This window comes from Bufo bufo, chromosome 1, assembly GCF_905171765.1.
Source record: "Bufo bufo chromosome 1, aBufBuf1.1, whole genome shotgun sequence".
Taxonomy (NCBI): domain Eukaryota; kingdom Metazoa; phylum Chordata; class Amphibia; order Anura; family Bufonidae; genus Bufo; species Bufo bufo.
The window spans coordinates 179443375-179463824 of NC_053389.1; the positions used below are offsets into that span (position 1 = coordinate 179443375).

At 47.8% G+C, this 20450-nt stretch overlaps 1 protein-coding gene across 1 annotated transcript in view; it reads right to left on the reverse strand.

Annotated features, from left to right (window-relative positions):
* LOC121001626 overlaps positions 1 to 20450 on the reverse strand; it is a 100565-nt gene that overhangs the window by 34219 nt on the left and 45896 nt on the right. The window contains exon 2 of the mRNA XM_040432796.1: positions 7344 to 7379. Coding sequence (XP_040288730.1) covers positions 7344 to 7379 — 36 coding nt within the window. The remainder of the gene's footprint in view (positions 1 to 7343; positions 7380 to 20450) is intronic.

Here is a 20450-nt window from a genome sequence, read left to right on the forward strand (position 1 = left end):
TCATCATATGGTCCGTCACATGATCCATCACCATGGTGATGGATCATGTGATGGACCATGTGATGAGCGCAGTGACGTCACCACAGGTCCTTTTCCTCCTGGACAGCAAAGAAGAAGACAGAAAAGAAGCCGGGCTGCGCGAACAAGTGGATGAGGTGAGTTAAATTTTTTTATTTATTTTTTTAACCCCTCCAGCCCTATTTTACTAAGCATTCTGTATTAAGAATGCTATTATTTTCCCTTATAACCATGTTATAAAGGAAAATAATAAAGATCGGGTCCCCATCCCGATCGTCTCCTAGCAACCGTGCGTGAAAATCGCCCCGCATCCGCACTTGTTTGCTGAAAGATAGCAGAGGTAGTGAACTCCACAGGAGGGCCCTGCTTCAAAGCCTAGCCATATGGCTGGGAACTTCTTGCAGGCCACCTTCGTTTACAATTTCACAACCGATTCAGACAGCACGGATCCTGCAGGAACACCTTCCTGCAGGGGTCTAAGCCATTCCCCAGTTCAATCAAATCTAGCAGACATCATGGAACCGGCGATTTATAAGGAATTATGAATCGCCCATCCATCACAGGTGCAAACCAGATACATATTTGTGTCCCGGTGGCCACAATTAACATGCCCATGGTCTTAGTTTGGTGGTGGGATGCCAGGGAAGGGAGATATACATATCTCCCCACAGAAACCAACTAACGGTACCATGTTTGGACTCTACTTGTAGCCGGAACCCAGGTGGATCTGTTGGTCCCAGAACCATCCCCCTGTGACGTTCTGGTCTGAAGCTATGAACCCTAAAGGGTTTTGTGGGTCATTGAGCTGCCAGGATCAGCAGAGAGTGGGGGCCACTCCCAGAGGCCGTGAGGGATGGGGCCGGATACAGGTTAAAAGGCTTGTGCCAGCAAGCGGGCGTGTCTTTTCTCTGAAGGAGGGTCACATCGTGCCATGTGTTTAGAGGGACCTGCTACCAGCTGACATCACTCCCCTCCATGTGAATACAGCAAAGGACTATCCATAACCCAAAGGAACATTCATCTACCCGGTAACCGACTTGTACTCTGTGTAATCCTGTTTGTACCCTATTACCTGTATTTGTAACCTCAGACCACTGTATATATACTTAGTGTATATTGTGTTATCTAGTGTGCTCTTAAAGCGATTAATATATATAATTTAATCTTGTGCTGTCTTGTATCTCAATCACAAATCCCCACGTCCATTTTTCGGCCTAGTTATAAGCTACCGCGGGTTGGTTTCTCACCCTACATAATCACGTTAGTGGACCGGGCTTATATCAAATGAGAAGCTAGTGGCAGATTACCCGGGCTGAGAAGTGCTGTTTCACAGTGGCAGTGAAAAGGCTCTCTCAGCTTGTTGCCTCTCTGTGCCCACGTGGACAGGAGGTTTCTGTGTAAACTGTACCAAGCTGACCTTACATGCTCCTCGAGGAGGGTGTAACGTCACGTCTTGGTAACCAGGGACCATACCGCGTCCCGTGAGCTCGACGTAGTTGACGTCAAGCAGGCACGAGGGGTGGTATCCATCACATTAATCTTTGAAAGATGCAATCCCTTCTTTTGTTAGCTTGGTGACGACTATTCTGTGAAGCTCGACTACCCGCAACTCCTAAATATTATCCAATCTTCTTAAAGTTTGGCATATATATCTTTTACATCACTGAGACTCGGGGCATAAGCAGAGTCATATAAAAATCATATCTTTGGAAAAATGAAACACCCTACTGTCCACATATATCTGTACCCACTGCATCTTTTATACCCCGCACCTGACACATAGTATACACACAGAGTACTGATATGTCAGATACGAGGTATAATAGATGCAGTTTGTACAGATAATTAGCATACAATCCAGAGTATTGATACGTCAGGTACAAGGTATAAAAGATGAAGTGGGTACAGGTATATCGTATATCCAGCAGTGTAATGATATGTGAGTTACAAGGTATAATACATGCAGTGTGTACCGGTATATAGTATATAAAGCAGTGTACTCATGTGAGATACGAGATGGAATTCATCTGTCATACAGTATATCAGTACACTGCTTTATATACTATACATCTGTATACCGTATACTGCATGTATTATAAAATTATAATAGAGGCATTGGGTACGGATATATAGTATACACAGCAGTGCACTGATAAGTGAGGTATGAGGTATAATAGCAGTGTGTACAGATGTATAGTATATACAGCAGTGTACTGATATTTGTAATACAAGGTGAAATTTTTAACTAGTACCACACATATCAGCACACTGCTGTATACCCTATATATATGCACTGCATCTATTATACCTCTCACCACGTGCCCATCAGCAACATGTCCCCAGTGTCGTCACACTTTCTATTACCCACTGCATACTAGCTTCTACCGTGTATTATAATACAGTGTGTGTACACTGTATTCAGGGGCCATATGTAAGAGGCACTATATATAATGGAGGCACATATAGGAGGCACTAAACATAAAGGGGCACATATAAGAGGTACTATACATACAGGGGGTACATATAAGAGCTGCTATACATCAAGGAGGCACATATGAGAAGCACTATATATAAAGGGGGCACATATAAGAGGAACTATACATTAAAGGGGTTGTCCCACGAAAAGTATTCTACAGTTTTCAAACCAGCACATGGATCAGAATTTTGTAATTGCATGTAAAAATTTTGCATAGCCACTGAATTATTCAGTAAAATATATCTGTATAGCGCCACCTGCAGTTTTATTTTATTTTATTTCTTTGTCCTGCTCACTGAGAAAGCCACGCTCAGTTTCATCCTTCAACTGCCTCCTGAGCTGTGATAGGCAGAGCTGAGACACGCCCCCTGAGCTGTGAGAGGCAGAGCTGAGACACACCTCCCTGAGCTGCAGCAGGAAAGACACTCCCCTTGAGCTGTCAGCTTGATACAAATCTAGCAGAGCAATGAATGAGAAGATCTCTGGATCCATGTGAGGTACAGGACTGGTTCTAGCTTTGTTAGAAAGAGATTGTCATGTACTATATGATGGCTGATTTTCATTTTTTACATTAGTCATGGGATAACCCCTTTAAGGGAGCACATATAAGAGGTGCTTTACATAAAAGGGACACATATAAGAGGCGCTATAAGTAAAAGGGGCACATATAAGAGGCACTATACATAAAGGGGACACATATAAGAGGTACTATACATACAGTGGGGCATATATAAGACATACTATACATAAAAGGGACACATATAAGTGGCACTATTTATAAGAGGCATCAAACATGTAGCACTATATACAGGGGGCACAGAACAAGTTGCACTAACATCAGAGGAACTGCGTGTGGCACTATAAACAGAGGGCACAGGGCATATGACACTATATACAGAGGGCACAGAGCATGTGACACTATATACAGGGGGGACAGAGCACATGGCACTATATACAAAGGGCACAGAGCATGTGGCACTATACACAGAGGGCACAGTATGTGGCACTACCATTGGGGTCCCTGTGTGTAACACTAATGCTTCTGTAATATTCAGGGCACAGCATGTTGCACTGAGAGGAGTTTATGTTAGTAGGCAAGGTGCCAACGTGTTGGTAAAGAGAGAGGCTGAAGACATCTTCTCAGCAAGAAATGTCATCATGGTGGTCTGAACCAGATGGAGAAGAGCTCAGGAGGAGACATCACCTGTAAGTCACCAAATGGAAATTATTATTCTGTGTATGATGAGTGCTGTAGTCACCTGGATGATCTGCAGCTGATGATGGGTGGTAGCATGCTGTTTTATGAAACAACTCCCAGCATCCCTTTACTATGGTTTAGGCCATACTAGGAGCTATAGTTTCACACCATACAAGCTTATTTCGTGAGGACTGACCTGACTACTCAAATGGTATCTTTACTGAACTTTTAAAATCTAGTGTTGTATATACAGTACAGACCAAAAGTTTGGACACACCTTTTCATTCAAAGAGTTTTCTTTTTTTTCATGACTATGAAAATTGTAGATTCACACTGAAGGCATCAAAACTATAAATTAACACATGTGGAATTATGTACATAACAAACAAGTGTGAAACAACTGAAAATATGTCATATTCTAGGTTCTTCAAAGTAGCCACCTTTTGCTTTGATTACTGCTTTGCACACTCTTGGCATTCTCTTGATGAGCTTCAAGAGATAGTCCCCTGAAATGGTTTTCACTTCACAGGTGTGCCCTGTCAGGTTTAATAAGTGGGATTTCTTGCCTTATAAATGGGGTTGGGATTATCAGTTGCGTTGAGGAGAAGTCAGGTGGATACACAGCTGATAGTCCTACTGAATAGACTGTTAGAATTTGTATTATGGCAAGAAAAAAGCAGCTAAGTAAAGAAAAATGAGTAGCCATCATTACTTTAAGAAATTAAGGTCAGTCAGTCAGCGGAAAAATTGGGAAAACTTTGAAAGTAAGGGCTATTTGACCATGAAGGAGAGTGATGGGGTGCTGCGCCAGATGACCTGGCCTCCACAGTCACTGGACCTGAACCCAATCGAGATGGTTTGGGGTGAGCTGGACCGCAGAGTGAAGGCAAAAGGGCCAACAAGTGCTAAGCATCTCTGGGAACTTCTTCAAGACTGTTGGAAGACCATTTCAGGGGACTACCTCTTGAAGCTCATCAAGAGAATGCCAAGAGTGTGCAAAGCAGTAATCAAAGCAAAAGGTGGCTACTTTGAAGAACCTAGAATATGACATATTTTCTGTTGTTTCACACTTGTTTGTTATGTATATAATTCCACATGTGTTAATTCATAGTTTTGATGCCTTCATAGTCATGAAAATAAAGAAAACTCTTTGAATGAGGTGGTGTGTCCAAACTTTTGGTCTGTACTGTATGTACTGCACACGGTTCTGGTGCTATATTTATGCAGTGAACTTGGTTCTGGTGCTGTATCTATGTAGTGAACATGGTTCTGGTGCTGTATTTGACTTATGGGTTTTGGTTCTGGTGCTATATTTTTGTTGTTTCTGTTGGTGTATTTGACTTATAGGTTTGGTTCTGGTGCTGTATTCATGCAGTGAACATGGTCTGGTACTGTATTTATGCAGTGTGTAACGGACCAGCGGGTGTGAACCCACTATTGCCACTGACTGGCTAGCACTGGAGGGGCGTAACTAAGTAACACCTGGTTTTCACTAGTGCCTCTGGTGGTGAGGATAGACTTGAGCCACAGTAGTTGCCAGGGGTGACTCCAAGAGTAACACCAAATAAGTGGCAGCTGGTCTGGCATAACAGAAGATACCAGCAATGGTACCACAACTACAAGCAAAGACAGCAGGTACAGAAACAGAATGAGATACAGATTGAGTGGGCATTCCCCCTCCGGGGAACACAGGAACCCTCTTCCAAAGGTAACATGGAAGCAGTGAAACACTGCCAGACAGGACTAGGACAGAATACATAGCGGACGCAGTTACGCACTGCTAGGCGATCACGGAACAGACAGCAGATCACCTCTGCTAGGCTCTCAGATTTAGTTACGCACTGCTAGGCGATACATGGAAGAGAACACATGATAACAGACCAAAATATAATAAATCAGACAGGGCAGGTACAGAGCACAATGCAGAACAGATACAAATCAGGCAAGGATAAACAAGATACCAGAAACAGAATTCATGTAAAACCAATAATGTAAAACCAGACAGAACCATGCAAACGGGGGGATGGTAAGACCCCTTCGGTCAGCAGCAAGGAGCTAAACCAAGAAACAGAACAAGACTGAGTGACCCCCAGCCTCCCAGCTCACAGGAAGATAAGGCTACTAAACGAGGCACCTGAAAAGCCCTACCCAGCCATAGAAGCACAGGCATAGAACAGGGAAATTAACCCCAACATAACCAAACAGAAGCAGATACACAGGAACCACCCAGACAGAAGCACTGGATGTTGCCCATTGCAACCAGCAAACATAAACATAAATCCAGAAACAGTCAAAGGGGTACACATGTACACGGGAAAGGTTCACACCAGACACTGAGGCCAGCACATAGCCCCTAGCAACCAGCAGTCTCCTGCAGCCAGTACGCCAGGGTAACTGCAGCCAGCCTACACGGCCACACACGTCACGGTGAACCGCACCGTGACACAGTGAACTTGGTTCTGGTGCTGTATTCATGTAGGATACTTGGTTCTAGTGCTGTATTTATGCAGTGATCTTGGTTCTGGTTCTGTATTCATGCAGTAAACTTGGTTCTGGTGATGTGTTTGACTTACATAATTGGTTCTGGGGCTGTATTCATGCAGTGAACTTGGTTCTGGTGGTGTATTTTATTTATAGACTTTGTTCTGGTGCTGTATTCACACAGTGAAGGTGGTTCTGGTGCTGTATTTGACTTATAGACTTGGTTCTGGTGCTGTGGTTCTGGTGCTGTATTTGACTTAGGGGTTTGGTTCTAGTGCTATATTTATGTTGTTGATTCTGTTGCTGTATTTGACTTAGATTATGTCAAAAAGACCAGACAAAAAAGTCTTGCATGCATCATTTGTTCACTAAAGGAGCAGCATCCTGAGTAGACCCCAATATAGTCTATGGAGTCTCTTCAGCTCAGGAGTTGGTAAATCGTGCCCCTCTAATGACCAAGCTGTTGCTACGGCCCAATCATGTACTGTATCTGGGATTGCACATGTGTGTATGATCTCAACATAACACAACCAGCTGCCGCCTCCTAGCGATTTAAAGGCCATTTACCTATACCACCTTTATATGGTAAGCGGAGTTAAACAGGTTAATGGTGGGCCGCTACACATGGGCCAGTGCTGTGTGCTTGCCCCCCAGGCTAAAATTTGTCAGTCGGTCCATGCATACGACATGACAATGTGCACCAAAAAATAAAACAAAATTTTTGTGCACAATTTTGGCAGAATGTGACCTAACTAATAGGTGTTATAAACTCCTATTAGGCAGTCTAGAGAGGCATCAGATTTATCATCCAGCATAAGACACTTAAATCTGGTACATTGTTAGACTGTGTCTGTCACCGCCTAAGAATTAGACATTATTATTAGTCAATCTGCCCTATTGTGAACAATTCAACTAGTAAACCCGGCCAAAAGTAATCTTCTGACTTCTGGAGTGGTGCTTGTAATGTTTTGTCACTATTTTCATTTGATGAAAGGGTTGGGTATTCAAGGTGTCAAGAATTATTACCACCCACCCTACCCAATTTTCAAATCACTCGGTGCTGAAACTCATTACTTTATTAGCAATGGAATTAGAAGACATTTTTTAAGGAATTTTCCTTTGTAACTGTATTAAGACAGTGCCTCCAATGTTTTTCACACTTATACTTACTGGCTGATGCCCATTGCTTGTTGTCCAACAAACACCCTGAAAGAAATAATAAAAGTAAGTGACTACTTTTGGTTGTGCTGGTACCTAGCAGGAGCAAATCTGACAATCAATAGGAAGAAGTCATACACTGGGGAAGGAAGGATGGACAGTTATTACCAAACTCAAAGGGTTGTCTCATGAGATATATTGAAGGCATAAGCTAGTTCTCAAATAGAACAAAGTGGTAGTGAAGCTAGCTAGCAAAGTATCTTGCAGCATTGTGTCCTTTTGATTCCCCTCAGCATTCTCTAGAGGTGACATAGTTAGAGTTGAGCGAACACTTGGATGTTCGGGTTCGAGAAGTTCGGCCGAACTTCACGGAAATGTTCGGGTTCGGGATCCGAACCCGACCCGAACTTCGTCCCGAACCCGAACCCCTATGAAGTCAATGGGGACCCGAACTTTTGGGCACTAAAAAGGCTGTAAAACAGACCTGGAAAGAGCTAGAGGGCTGCAAAAGGCAGCAACATGTGGATAGGGAAATGAATTTTAAAAAAAATAAATAAAATAAAAATGACCCAATATCAATTGGACAGAGGTCCCATAGCAGAGAATCTGGCTTCACGTCAGCAGAGAATCAGTCTCTTCATGCCATAGCAAAGAATCTGGCTTCATGTCAGCACAGAATCAGTCTCTTCATGCCATAGCAGAGAATCTGGCTTCATGTCAGCACAGAATCAGTCTTCATGTCATAGCAGAGAATCAGGCTTCACGTCACCCACCACTGGAACAGGCCACTGTCACACATTTAGGCCCCGGCACCCAGACAGAGGAGAGCGGTCCCGTAACAGAGAATCTGGCCTTATGTCAGCGCAGAATCTGTCTTCATGTCATAGCAGAGAATCAGGCATCACGTCACCCACCACTGGAACAGGCCACTGTCCCACATTTAGGCCCCGGCACCCAGACAGAGGAGAGAGGTCCTGTAACAGAGAATCTGGCCTTATGTCAGCACAGAATCTGTCTTCATGTCATAGCAGAGAATCAGGCATCACGTCACCCACCACTGGAACAGGCCACTGTCACACATTTAGGCCCAGGCACCCAGGCAGAGGAGAGAGGTCCCGTAACAGAGAATCTGGCCTTATGTCAGCGCAGAATCAGTCTTCATGTTATAGCAGAGAATCAGGCTTCACGTCACCCACCACTGGAACAGGCCACTGTCACATATTTAGGCCCAGGCACCCAGGCAGAGGAGAGAGGTCGCGTAACAGAGAATCTGGCTTCATGTCAGCACAGAATAAGTCTTCATGTCATAGCAGAGAATCAGGCATCACGTCACCCACCACTGGAACAGGCCACTGTCACACATTTAGGCCCAGGCACCCAGGCAGAGGAGAGAGGTCCCGTAACAGAGAATCTGGCCTTATGTCAGCGCAGAATCAGTCTTCATGTCATAGCAGAGAATCAGGCTTCACGTCACCCACCACTGGAACAGGCCACTGTCACACATTTAGGCCCAGGCACCCAGGCAGAGGAGAGAGGTCCCGTAACAGAGAATCTGGCCTTATGTCAGCACAGAATCTGTCTTCATGTCATAGCAGAGAATCAGGCATCACGTCACCCACCACTGGAACAGGCCACTGTCACACATTTAGGCCCAGGCACCCAGGCAGAGGAGAGAGGTCCCGTAACAGAGAATCTGGCCTTATGTCAGCGCAGAATCAGTCTTCATGTCATAGCAGAGAATCAGGCTTCACGTCACCCACCACTGGAACAGGCCACTGTCACACATTTAGGCCCAGGCACCCAGGCAGAGGAGAGAGGTCGCGTAACAGAGAATCTGGCTTCATGTCAGCAGTCAGCACAGAATCAGTCTTCATGTCATAGCAGAGAATCAGGCTTCACGTCACCCACCACTGGAACAGGCCACTGTCACACATTTAGGCCCAGGCACCCAGGCAGAGGAGAGAGGTCCCGTAACAGAGAATCTGGCCTTATGTCAGCACAGAATCTGTCTTCATGTCATAGCAGAGAATCAGGCATCACGTCACCCACCACTGGAACAGGCCACTGTCACACATTTAGGCCCAGGCACCCAGGCAGAGGAGAGAAGTCCCGTAACAGAGAATCTGGCCTTATGTCAGCGCAGAATCAGTCTTCATGTCATAGCAGAGAATCAGGCTTCACGTCACCCACCACTGGAACAGGCCACTGTCACATATTTAGGCCCAGGCACCCAGGCAGAGGAGAGAGGTCGCGTAACAGAGAATCTGGCTTCATGTCAGCAGTCAGCACAGAATAAGTCTTCATGTCATAGCAGAGAATCAGGCTTCACGTCACCCACCACTGGAACAGGCCACTGTCACACATTTAGGCCCAGGCACCCAGGCAGAGGAGAGAGGTCCCGTAACAGAGAATCTGGCCTTATGTCAGCGCAGAATCAGTCTTCATGTCATAGCAGAGAATCAGGCTTCACGTCACCCACCACTGGAACAGGCCACTGTCACACATTTAGGCCCCGGCACCCAGGCAGAGGAGAGAGGTCCCGTAACAGAGAATCTGGCCTTATGTCAGCGCAGAATCAGTCTTCATGTCATAGCAGAGAATCAGGCTTCATGTCACCCACCACTGGAACAGGCCACTGTCACACATTTAGGCCCCGGCACCCAGACAGAGGAGAGCGGTCCCGTAACAGAGAATCTGGCCTTATGTCAGCGCAGAATCAGTCTTCATGTCATAGCAGAGAATCAGGCTTCACGTCACCCACCACTGGAACAGGCCACTGTCACACATTTAGGCCCAGGCACCCAGGCAGAGGAGAGAGGTCCCGTAACAGAGAATCTGGCCTTATGTCAGCACAGAATCTGTCTTCATGTCATAGCAGAGAATCAGGCATCACGTCACCCACCACTGGAACAGGCCACTGTCACACATTTAGGCCCAGGCACCCAGGCAGAGGAGAGAGGTCCCGTAACAGAGAATCTGGCCTTATGTCAGCACAGAATCTGTCTTCATGTCATAGCAGAGAATCAGGCATCACGTCACCCACCACTGGAACAGGCCACTGTCACACATTTAGGCCCAGGCACCCAGGCAGAGGAGAGAGGTCCCGTAACAGAGAATCTGGCCTTATGTCAGCGCAGAATCAGTCTTCATGTCATAGCAGAGAATCAGGCTTCACGTCACCCACCACTGGAACAGGCCACTGTCACACATTTAGGCCCCGGCACCCAGACAGAGGAGAGCGGTCCCGTAACAGAGAATCTGGCCTTATGTCAGCGCAGAATCAGTCTTCATGTCATAGTAGAGAATCAGGCTTCACGTCACCCACCACTGGAACAGGCCACTGTCACACATTTAGGCCCCGGCAACCAGACAGAGGAGAGGTTCATTCAACTTTGGGTTGCCCCGCAATATAATGGTAAAATGAAATTAAAAATAGTATTGAATGAGGAAGTGCCTTGGAGTAGAATAATATATTGTTAAGGGGAGGTAGTTAATATCTAATCTGCACAAGGGATGGACAGGTCCTGTGGGATCCATGCCTGGTTCATTTTTATGAACGTCAGCTTGTCCACATTGGCTGTAGACAGGCGGCTGCGTTTGCCTGTAATGACGCCCCCTGCCGTGCTGAATACACGTTCAGACAAAACGCTGGCCGCCGGGCAGGCCAGCACCTCCAAGGCATAAAAGGCTAGCTCTGGCCACGTGGACAATTTGGAGACCCAGAAGTTAAATGGGGCCGAACCATCAGTCAGTACGTGGAGGGGTGTGCACAGGTACTGTTCCACCATGTTAGTGAAATGTTGCCTCCTGCTAACACGTTCCGTATCAGGTGGTGGTGCACTTAGCTGTGGCATGTTGACAAAACTTTTCCACATCTCTGCCATGCTAACCCTGCCCTCAGAGGAGCTGGGCGTGACACAGCTGCGTTGGCGACCTCTTGCTCCTCCTCTGCCTTCGCCTTGGGCTTCCACTGGTTCCCCTGTGACATTTGGGAATGCTCTTAGTAGCGCGTCTACCAACGTGCGCTTGTACTCGCGCATCTTCCTATCACGCTCCAGTGTAGGAAGTAAGGTGGGCACATTGTCTTTGTACCGGGGATCCAGCAGGGTGGCAACCCAGTAGTCCGCACACGGTAAAATGTGGGCAACTCTGCTGTCGTTGCGCAGGCACTGCAGCATGTAGTCGCTCATGTGTGCCAGGCTGCCCAGAGTTAAGGACAAGCTGTCCTCTGTGGGAGGCGTATCGTCATCGTCCTGTGTTTCCCCCCAGCCACGCACCAGTGATGGGCCCGAGCTGCTTTGGGTGCCACCCCGCTGTGAACATGCTTCATCATCATCCTCCTCCACCTCCTCCTCATCCTCGTCCTCCTCGTCCTCCAGTAGTGGGCCCTGTCTGGCCACATTTGTACCTGGCCTCTGGTGTTGCAAAAAACCTCCCTCTGAGTCACTTCGAAGAGACTGGCCTGAAAGTGCTAAAAATGACGCCTCTTCCTCCTCTTCCTCCTGGGCCACCTCCTCTTCCATCATCGCCCTAAGTGTTTTCTCAAGGAGACATAGAAGTGGTATTGTAACGCTGATAACGGCATTATCGCCACTGGCCATGTTGGTGGAGTACTCGAAACAGCGCAACAGGGCACACAGGTCTCGCATGGAGGCCCAGTCATTGGTGGTGAAGTGTGTCTGATCCACAGTGCGACTGACCCGTGCGTGGTGCAGCTGAAACTCCACTATGGCCTGCTGCTGCTCGCACAGTCTGTCCAGCATATGCAAGGTGGAGTTCCACCTGGTGGGTACGTCGCATATGAGGCGGTGAGCGGGAAGGCGGAAGTTACGCTGTAGCGCAGACAGGCGAGCAGCGGCAGGGTGTGAACGCCGGAAGCGCGAACAGACGGCCCGCACTTTATGCAGCAGCTCTGACATGTCGGGGTAGTTGCGAATGAACTTCTGCACCACCAAATTCAGCACATGCGCCAGGCAAGGGATGTGCGTCAAACCGGCTAGTCCCAGAGCTGCAACGAGATTTCGCCCATTATCGCACACCACCAGGCCGGGCTTGAGGCTCACCGGCAGCAACCACTCGTCTGTCTGTTGTTCTATACCCCACCACAACTCCTGTGCGGTGTGGGGCCTGTCCCCCAAACATATGAGTTTCAGAATGGCCTGCTGATGCTTACCCCGGGCTGTGCTGAAGTTGGTGGTAAAGGTGTGTGGCTGACTGTATGAGCAGGCGGAAGAAGAGGAGGAGGAAGCTGAGTAGGAGGAGGAGGAGACAGGAGGCAAAGAATGTTGCCCTGCTATCCTTGGCGGCGGAAGGACGTGCGCCAAACAGCTCTCCGCCTGGGGCCCAGCCGCCACTACATTTACCCAGTGTGCAGTTAGGGAGATATAGCGTCCCTGGCCGTGCTTACTGGTCCACGTATCTGTGGTTAGGTGGACCTTGCCACAGATGGCGTTGCGCAGTGCACACTTGATTTTATCGGACACTTGTTTGTGCAGGGAAGGCACGGCTCTCTTGGAGAAGTAGTGGCGGCTGGGAACAACATACTGTGGGACAGCAAGTGACATGAGCTGTTTGAAGCTGTGTGTGTCCACCAGCCTAAATGACAGCATTTCATAGGCCAGTAGTTTAGAAATGCTGGCATTGAGGGCCAGGGATCGAGGGTGGCTAGGTGGGAATTTACGCTTTCTCTCAAATGTTTGTGAGATGGAGAGCTGAACGCTGCCGTGTGACATGGTTGAGATGCTTGGTGACGCAGGTGGTGGTCTTGGTGGTACATCCCATGTTTGCTGGGCGGCAGGTGCCAACGTTCCTCCAGAGGCAGAGGAAGAGGCAGAGGCGGCGGCAGCAGCAGTAGAAGAGGCCGAGGCGGCGGCAGCAGCAGAAGAGGCCGAGGCAGCAGCAGCAGAAGAGGCAGCAGGGGGAGCCTGAGTGACTTCCTTGTTTTTAAGGTGTTTACTCCACTGCAGTTCATGCTTTGCATGCAGGTGCCTGGTCATGCAGGTTGTGCTAAGGTTCAGAACGTTAATGCCTCGCTTCAGGCTCTGATGGCACAGCGTGCAAACCACTCGGGTCTTGTCGTCAGCACATTGTTTGAAGAAGTGCCATGCCTGGGAACTCCTTGAAGCTGCCTTTGGGGTGCTCGGTCCCAGATGGCGGCGGTCAGTAGCAGGCGGAGTCTCTTGGCGGCGGGTGTTCTGATTTTGCCCACTGCTCCCTCTTTTGCTACGCTGTTGGCTAGGTCTCACCACTGCCTCTTCCTCCGAACTCTGAAAGTCAGTGGCACGACCTTCATTCCATGTGGGGTCTAGGACCTCATCGTCCCCTGCATCGTCTTCCACCCAGTCTTGACCCCTGACCTCCTGTTCAGTCTGCACACTGCAGAAAGACGCAGCAGTTGGCACCTGTGTTTCGTCATCATCAGAGACGTGCTGAGGTGGTATTCCCATGTCCTAATCATCAGGAAACATAAGTGGTTGTGCGTTAGTGCATTCTATCTCTTCCACCCCTGGTGAAGAGCTAGGTGGATGCCCTTGGGAAACCCTGGCAGCAGAGTCTTCAAACAGCATAAGAGACTGCTGCATAACTTGAGGCTCAGACAGTTTCCCTGATATGCATGGGGGTGATGTGACAGACTGATGGGCTTGGTTTTCATGCGCCATCTGTGCGCTTTCTGCAGAAGACTGGGTGGGAGATAATGTGAACGTGCTGGATGCACTGTCGGCCACCCAATTGACTAATGCCTGTACCTGCTCAGGCCTTACCATCCTTAGAACGGCATTGGGCCCCACCAAATATCCCTGTAAATTCTGGCGGCTACTGGGACCTGAGGTAGTTGGTACACTAGGACGTGTGGCTGTGGCAGAATGGCCACGTCCTCTCCCAGCACCAGAGGGTCCACTAACACCACCACGACCATGTCCACGTCCGCGTCCCTTATTAGATGTTTTCCTCATTGTTCCCGTTCACCACAATTTTGAGAATGGCAAATTTGGGAATAGTTTTTCAACCCAGAAAAAAAAGTGTGCTTTTACGGTCGCTACAAATAACTTGACCAGCTAAAACAGTACAGATTTGCTTGAATAGAAATGTGAGACCTGTTTTTTTTTGCACTGTGTGACAGGTTAAGGTTTAATCTCAGAATCAGACTTCTATCTGCACGGTAGCGTGTGTCTTAGGTTTTTCTGAATGACACTATCAGTACCTTCAATGTAAGATATCCTTTTTGGGATAGATTTCAAGTAGGCCTCAAATACCAGAAACTAGTTATTTTGAGAATGGCAAATTTGGGAATAGTTTTTCAAACCAGAAAAAAAAAAGTGCTTTTACGGTCACTATAAATAACTTGACCAGCTAAAACAGTACAGATTTGCTTGAATAGAAATGTGAGACCTGTTTTTTTTTGCACTGTGTGACAGGTTAAGGTTTAATCTCAGAATCAGACTTCTATCTGCACGGTAGCGTGTGTCTTATGTTTTTCTGAATGACACTATCAGTACCTTCAATGTAAGATATCCTTTTTGGGATAGATTTCAAGTAGGCCTCATATACCAGAAACTAGTTATTTTGAGAATGGCAAATTTGGGAATAGTTTTTCAACCCAGAACAAAAAGTGTGCTTTTACGGTCACTACAAATAACTTGACCAGCTAAAACAGTACAGATTTGGTTGAATAGAAATGTCAGGTCTATTTTTTAGGCCCTGTGTGACAGGCTCAACTTGCCCCTGATGTAGTATATGGCCAAAAAATAACCACACTGTTGATGGTTAAATGCACTTGGGTGACACAGGCTCAGCCTGCACCAGATGTAGTATATGGCCAAAAAATAATCAGACTGTTGTTGGTTAAATGCACTTCGGTGACACAGGCTCAGCCTGCAGCTGATGTAGTATATGGCCAAAAAATAACCAGACTGTTGATGGTTAAATGCACTTCGGTGACACAGGCTCAGCCTGCAGCTGATGTAGGATATAGCACAAAATAACCACACTATTGATGGTTAAATACACTTGGTGATAGCTTGTGCTGGCGCACCACAAGTCACAAAATGGCCGCCGATCACCCCAGAAAAAAAGTGATCTAAAAACGCTCTGGGCAGCCTCAAAAAAGTGAGCAAGTCAATACTAGCACTTCAATGATCCACAGCTGCAGATCGATCACAGAATGAAGTCTTTTGGAGGAGTTAATCACTGCCTAATCTCGCCCTAACGTCGCAGCTGCAACCTCTCCCTATGCTTCAATCAGCAGAGTGACGTGCAGTGCAACGTGACCCAAGCTTATATAGAGGCTGGGTCACATGCTGCACTGGCCAAACACAGCCATGCCAATAGTAGGCAAGGCTGTGATGGCCTCTTGGGGCAAGTAGTATGACGCTTGTTGATTGGCTGCTTTGCAGCCTTTCAAAAAGCGCCAAGAAAGCTCCGAACACCGAACCCGAACACGGACTTTTACGAAAATGTTCGGGTTCGGGTCCGTGTCACGGACACCCCAAAATTCGGTACGAACCCGAACTATACAGTTCGGGTTCGCTCATCCCTAGACATAGTTAAACATCTGAAGAAAGTCATCACATCATTCCAGTTATTGATAGAGGTCACAGTGGAGAGACTCCTGTCTATTAGACATTGATGCCATATGCTTATGATATGATAACAAATTTTAACAGTTATGAAACCATAACACAACATTTCTAGTGTTGAGCGAACCCGAACTGTAAAGTTCGGGTACATACTGAACTTTGCGAGTTCAGGTACCCGGACCCGAACCTGAACTGTGCCGGAAAAGTTCAGGTTCGAGTTCGGTGTTCGGGCATTTAATAAAGCTTTTGAAAGGCTGCAAGGGCAGCCAATCAACAAGCTTTTAAACTGTGGGCACTTAGAAGCCATCACAGCCATGCCTAGTAATGGCCTGGCTGTGATTGACCGGTGCATCTTGTGACCCAGAAACAAGCTGGATCATGTGTAGCACAGCCTATCAGCTCTGAGTAGTGCAGGGACAGGAAGCAGGCAGCTAAAGCGAGGGAGAGTGTTAGGAATCTGGCTATTTGTTTTGTGGGTGACTTATAATGATTTTTTGTGGGTGCAATACACTAGTTTTGCACCCCTGACACAGAAATATAATAATAAATCTGGCTGTTAATTCTGTGGGTGACCTATAGTGATTTTTTGTGGGTGCAATGCACCATTTTTGTACCCCTGACACAAAAATATAATAGTTAATCTGTCTGTTAGTTTGATGGGTGACATATACCCATTTTTGGTGTGAGATACACGTGCACTTTATATGTGACAGTCAAATTAATATAGTTAATCTAACTGTTCGGCCGGTGACATATACCTATTTTTGGTGTGAGATACATGTGCACTGCATATGTGACAGGGAAATTAATATAGTTAATCCGTCTGTTAGTTCAGTGGGTGACATATACCCATTTTTGGTGTGAGACAGTGGCATTTTTGGTGTGAGACGGGGCCCGGGCTGCCAAGGGGGCCTGGCGCCCTGGCAGCGTGTGTGACAGTTTATTTTCAAGTTAGTTAAATATTGATTCTTGTCTTAATGTTCAGGGCCCTTCACAGCAGCAGCGGCTGACCAGGCCCCCTCACTAATGTGATCTAATCTTACTGTCTCCTGAAGTCTCCTGATGTGTCTGTGATTCGAACCTACAACCTCCAAATTATCAGTGGCAAAGCATTTACCCTCACAGCCATAAAGGCTGCATTGCAACTGATTGAAAAAATATGAGACTTCTACTGTTATAGCTGGCTAAGTGTACATCTATACACATGACAGCTGCCCCAACACACCCAGCATTGCTATATCTCTATATGACAGCTGTCCCAGCACACTCAGCTCTGCTATATCTCTATATATGAGCAGCTGTCATGTGTATAGATGTACACTTAGCCAGCTATAACAGTAGAAGTCTCATATTTTTTCAGTCAGCAGCAAGGCAGCTCTTATGGTCTTGTGGTTAAGGGCTTTGCCTCTGATACAGAAGGTCGTGGGTTTGAATCCCAGCAGAAACTTTTCTGAAATACAAGCACTGACTCCATATATGGACATACAGGGCAGTACACAGGAAGAGGCTGCATCGCATCGCTGACATGGGGGTAAGTAGAAGTGTTTATTATTATTTTTTAATACCCGACTTTTACTGCCATGGGGGGAGCGGGAGGAACTTGATACTGGCACATGGGAGGGGGGTTGGCACCTGATACTGGCACCTGGGAGGGGGGGGGTTGGCACCTGATACTGGCACATGGGGGGGAGAGAGGCACCTGATACTGGCACATGGGGGGGGGAGAGGCACCTGATACTGGCACATGGGGGGGGAGAGGGGTTGGCACCTGATACTGGCACCTGATACTGGCACATGGGGGGGGTAGGCACCTGATACTGGCACATGGGGGGGCAGGGAGAGAGGCACTTGATACTGGCACTTTTTTTGTGGGGGGGAGATGGCACTATGATACTGGGATATGGGGGGGAGGAGAGAGGCCCTTGATACTGACACCTGGGGGGGAGGGGGGGTTGGCACCTGATACTGGCACATGGGGGGGAGAGAGGCACCTGATTCTGGCACCTGGGGGGAGGGGGGTTGGCACCTGATACTGGCACATAGGGGGGGAGAGAGGCACCTGATACTGGCACATGGGGGGGGGAGAGGGGTTGGCACCTGATACTGGCACATGGGGGGGGAGGGAGAGAGGCACTTGATACTGGCACTTTTTTGTGGGGGGGGGAGATGGCACTATGATACTGGGACATGGGGGGCGAGGAGAGAGGCACTTGATACTGGCATGTGGGGGGGTTGGCACTTGATACTGGCACATGGGTGGGTTTGGCACTATGATACTGGCACATGGGGGGGAGAGAGAGGAACTTGATACTTGCACTTTTTTGGGGGGGGAGATGGCACTATGATACTGGGACATGGGGGGGAAGAGAGAGGCACTTGACACTGGCACATGGGGGGGTTGGCACTATGATACTGGCACATGGGGGGTGGGAAGGAGAGAGACACTTGATACTGGCACATGGGGGGAGATGGCACTATGATACTGGGACATGGGGGGGAGAGAGGCACTTGATACTGGCATGTGGGGGGGGTGGCACTTGATACTGGCACATGGGTGGGTTTGGCACTATGATACTGGCACATGGGGGGGAGAGGCACTTGATACTGCCACTTTTTTTTGGGGGGGGGGGGGGGAGAGGCACTTGATACTGGCACATGATGGGGGGGCATCTATGGGGACACTTACTGGCACATTATTGGGGGGCATTATGGGGGACACTAGGCCGGCAGCCTATCAGAGGCCGGACACTGAGGGGCATCTTCTGGGGCACTATATATGGGGCATTTTATACTGGTACATTATGGGGGGGCACTAGCAGGAAGGGGGGAGAGGAGCACTATGGGGGAATTTACTGGGGGCACTATATAGGGGTATTTTATACTGGGACATTATGGGGGCACTATGGGGGCACTATGGGGACATTAGCTCAACTGGGGGCATTACAAGGGGGTATTTTTTGCACTGTCACATTATAAGGAGAATTATTACTACTGGGGGGGGCATTATAGTGGGCTTTATTAATTCCCCATGGTATGACCCCCTAGTAGCAGCACCAGCCTCTCCCTGCCCTGCTATCCCTCTGCCCCTTCTCCAAATCCTTATTATGAAATCTTTCTCATTAGGATAAAGCACAACATCAGCTCCGCCGAGCCCCCGGCCAAGTGTTGAAGTGGCGTCCGAGATCCCCAAGGGTCAAGTAACTGTAAGTTTTCATATGAAATATGTTTATGTTATACACATATAGCATCCACTGTGCCACACAATATACAGTATACCGCTACACTGTGCCAAAGGAGTGGGGTTTACACAGGAGGAGGGAGGTGCGAAGCGCGCTGGAGGCGGCCCTTACAAATATTTGCTGTGGGGCCCAGTCACTTCTAGTTACGCCCCTGGTGTGAGATACATGTGCACTGGATACATTGACAGGGAAATTAATATAGTTATTCCGTCTGTTAGTTCGGTGGGTGACTGTGACAGGACCAGGGGGAAAGTGGTAGAAGAAGTCTACATTTCACCTAGGTTCCTGTCCTATACGTTCTAAAAAGCAGCCAGGGAATTGACAGCAAGGAAAACTAGGTTTTCTCTTTGCAAGGGTTTTGTTAAAAATCCTGGTTAGAAGGGCCTGGCTGCTCGGAGCAGGGAGAGTTGGGTGGGTCCCTGCTCCAATTAGCCACTCCAGGTAATCAGGGTACCTGTGGCTAATCACCTTGGAACCTGGGTGTGCTATAAAAGGGGTAAACAGCTCACTAGCTGATCTCTCTGCTCCCGGGAAGAACCCTGCTGTGTGAGTAAAAACAACCGTGTGTTATGTTGATGGAGCTGGGCACAAGGCTCAGCTTCATGTAGTTAGGGACTACTGCCTGTTTAGACATAGTGGCCAGACGGCCAGGTATTTCATTTGTTTTGAACTGTTTTTGTTAAATACTTTTATCTGCAAAAGTCAATAAAACTGGCTAAGGCCAGTTGCACCATACTTGCTTGGCCTGGACTGTGTTTTATGTGCTTATAGCGCCTATCTATCCCAGGAGACGGCGGTCCCTTGAGCTAATCCCGTTACATATGTTGGAGGCTGCGCTGGCACAAAAATCCAGCAAGTTTTATGTCCTGGGTTAAGTCTGCTGTTCTGAAAAAAAATAAAACTTGCAGATATGGAGGAAGTCCTGAAACAGCTGATCCAGGCTAACATACAGCTCCAAAAGGCAAATGCTAACCAGCAGGAAACCAATCGGTTATTCATGGAGACTACGCAAGCTGGTTTCAGAGAACAGCAATCGCTTAATAAAAGTCTGGTGGAGCAGATAGCAGTGCTGGCTGAAATGCCCCATGACCGGGAGGAATCCATCTCTGCAGGGAGGAGAGTGCAAGCTTACCTTCAAAAAATGGTCGCAGGTGATGATGTGGAGGCCTACCTCACCATTTTTGAAAGAGCCGCTGAAAGAGAGAAACTCCCAGCGGAACAGTCGGCAGACACCCTTGTTCCATTTCTCAGTGGGGAGCCACATAAAGCCTTCTATGATTTGAGTGAGCAGGATGCCAGACAGT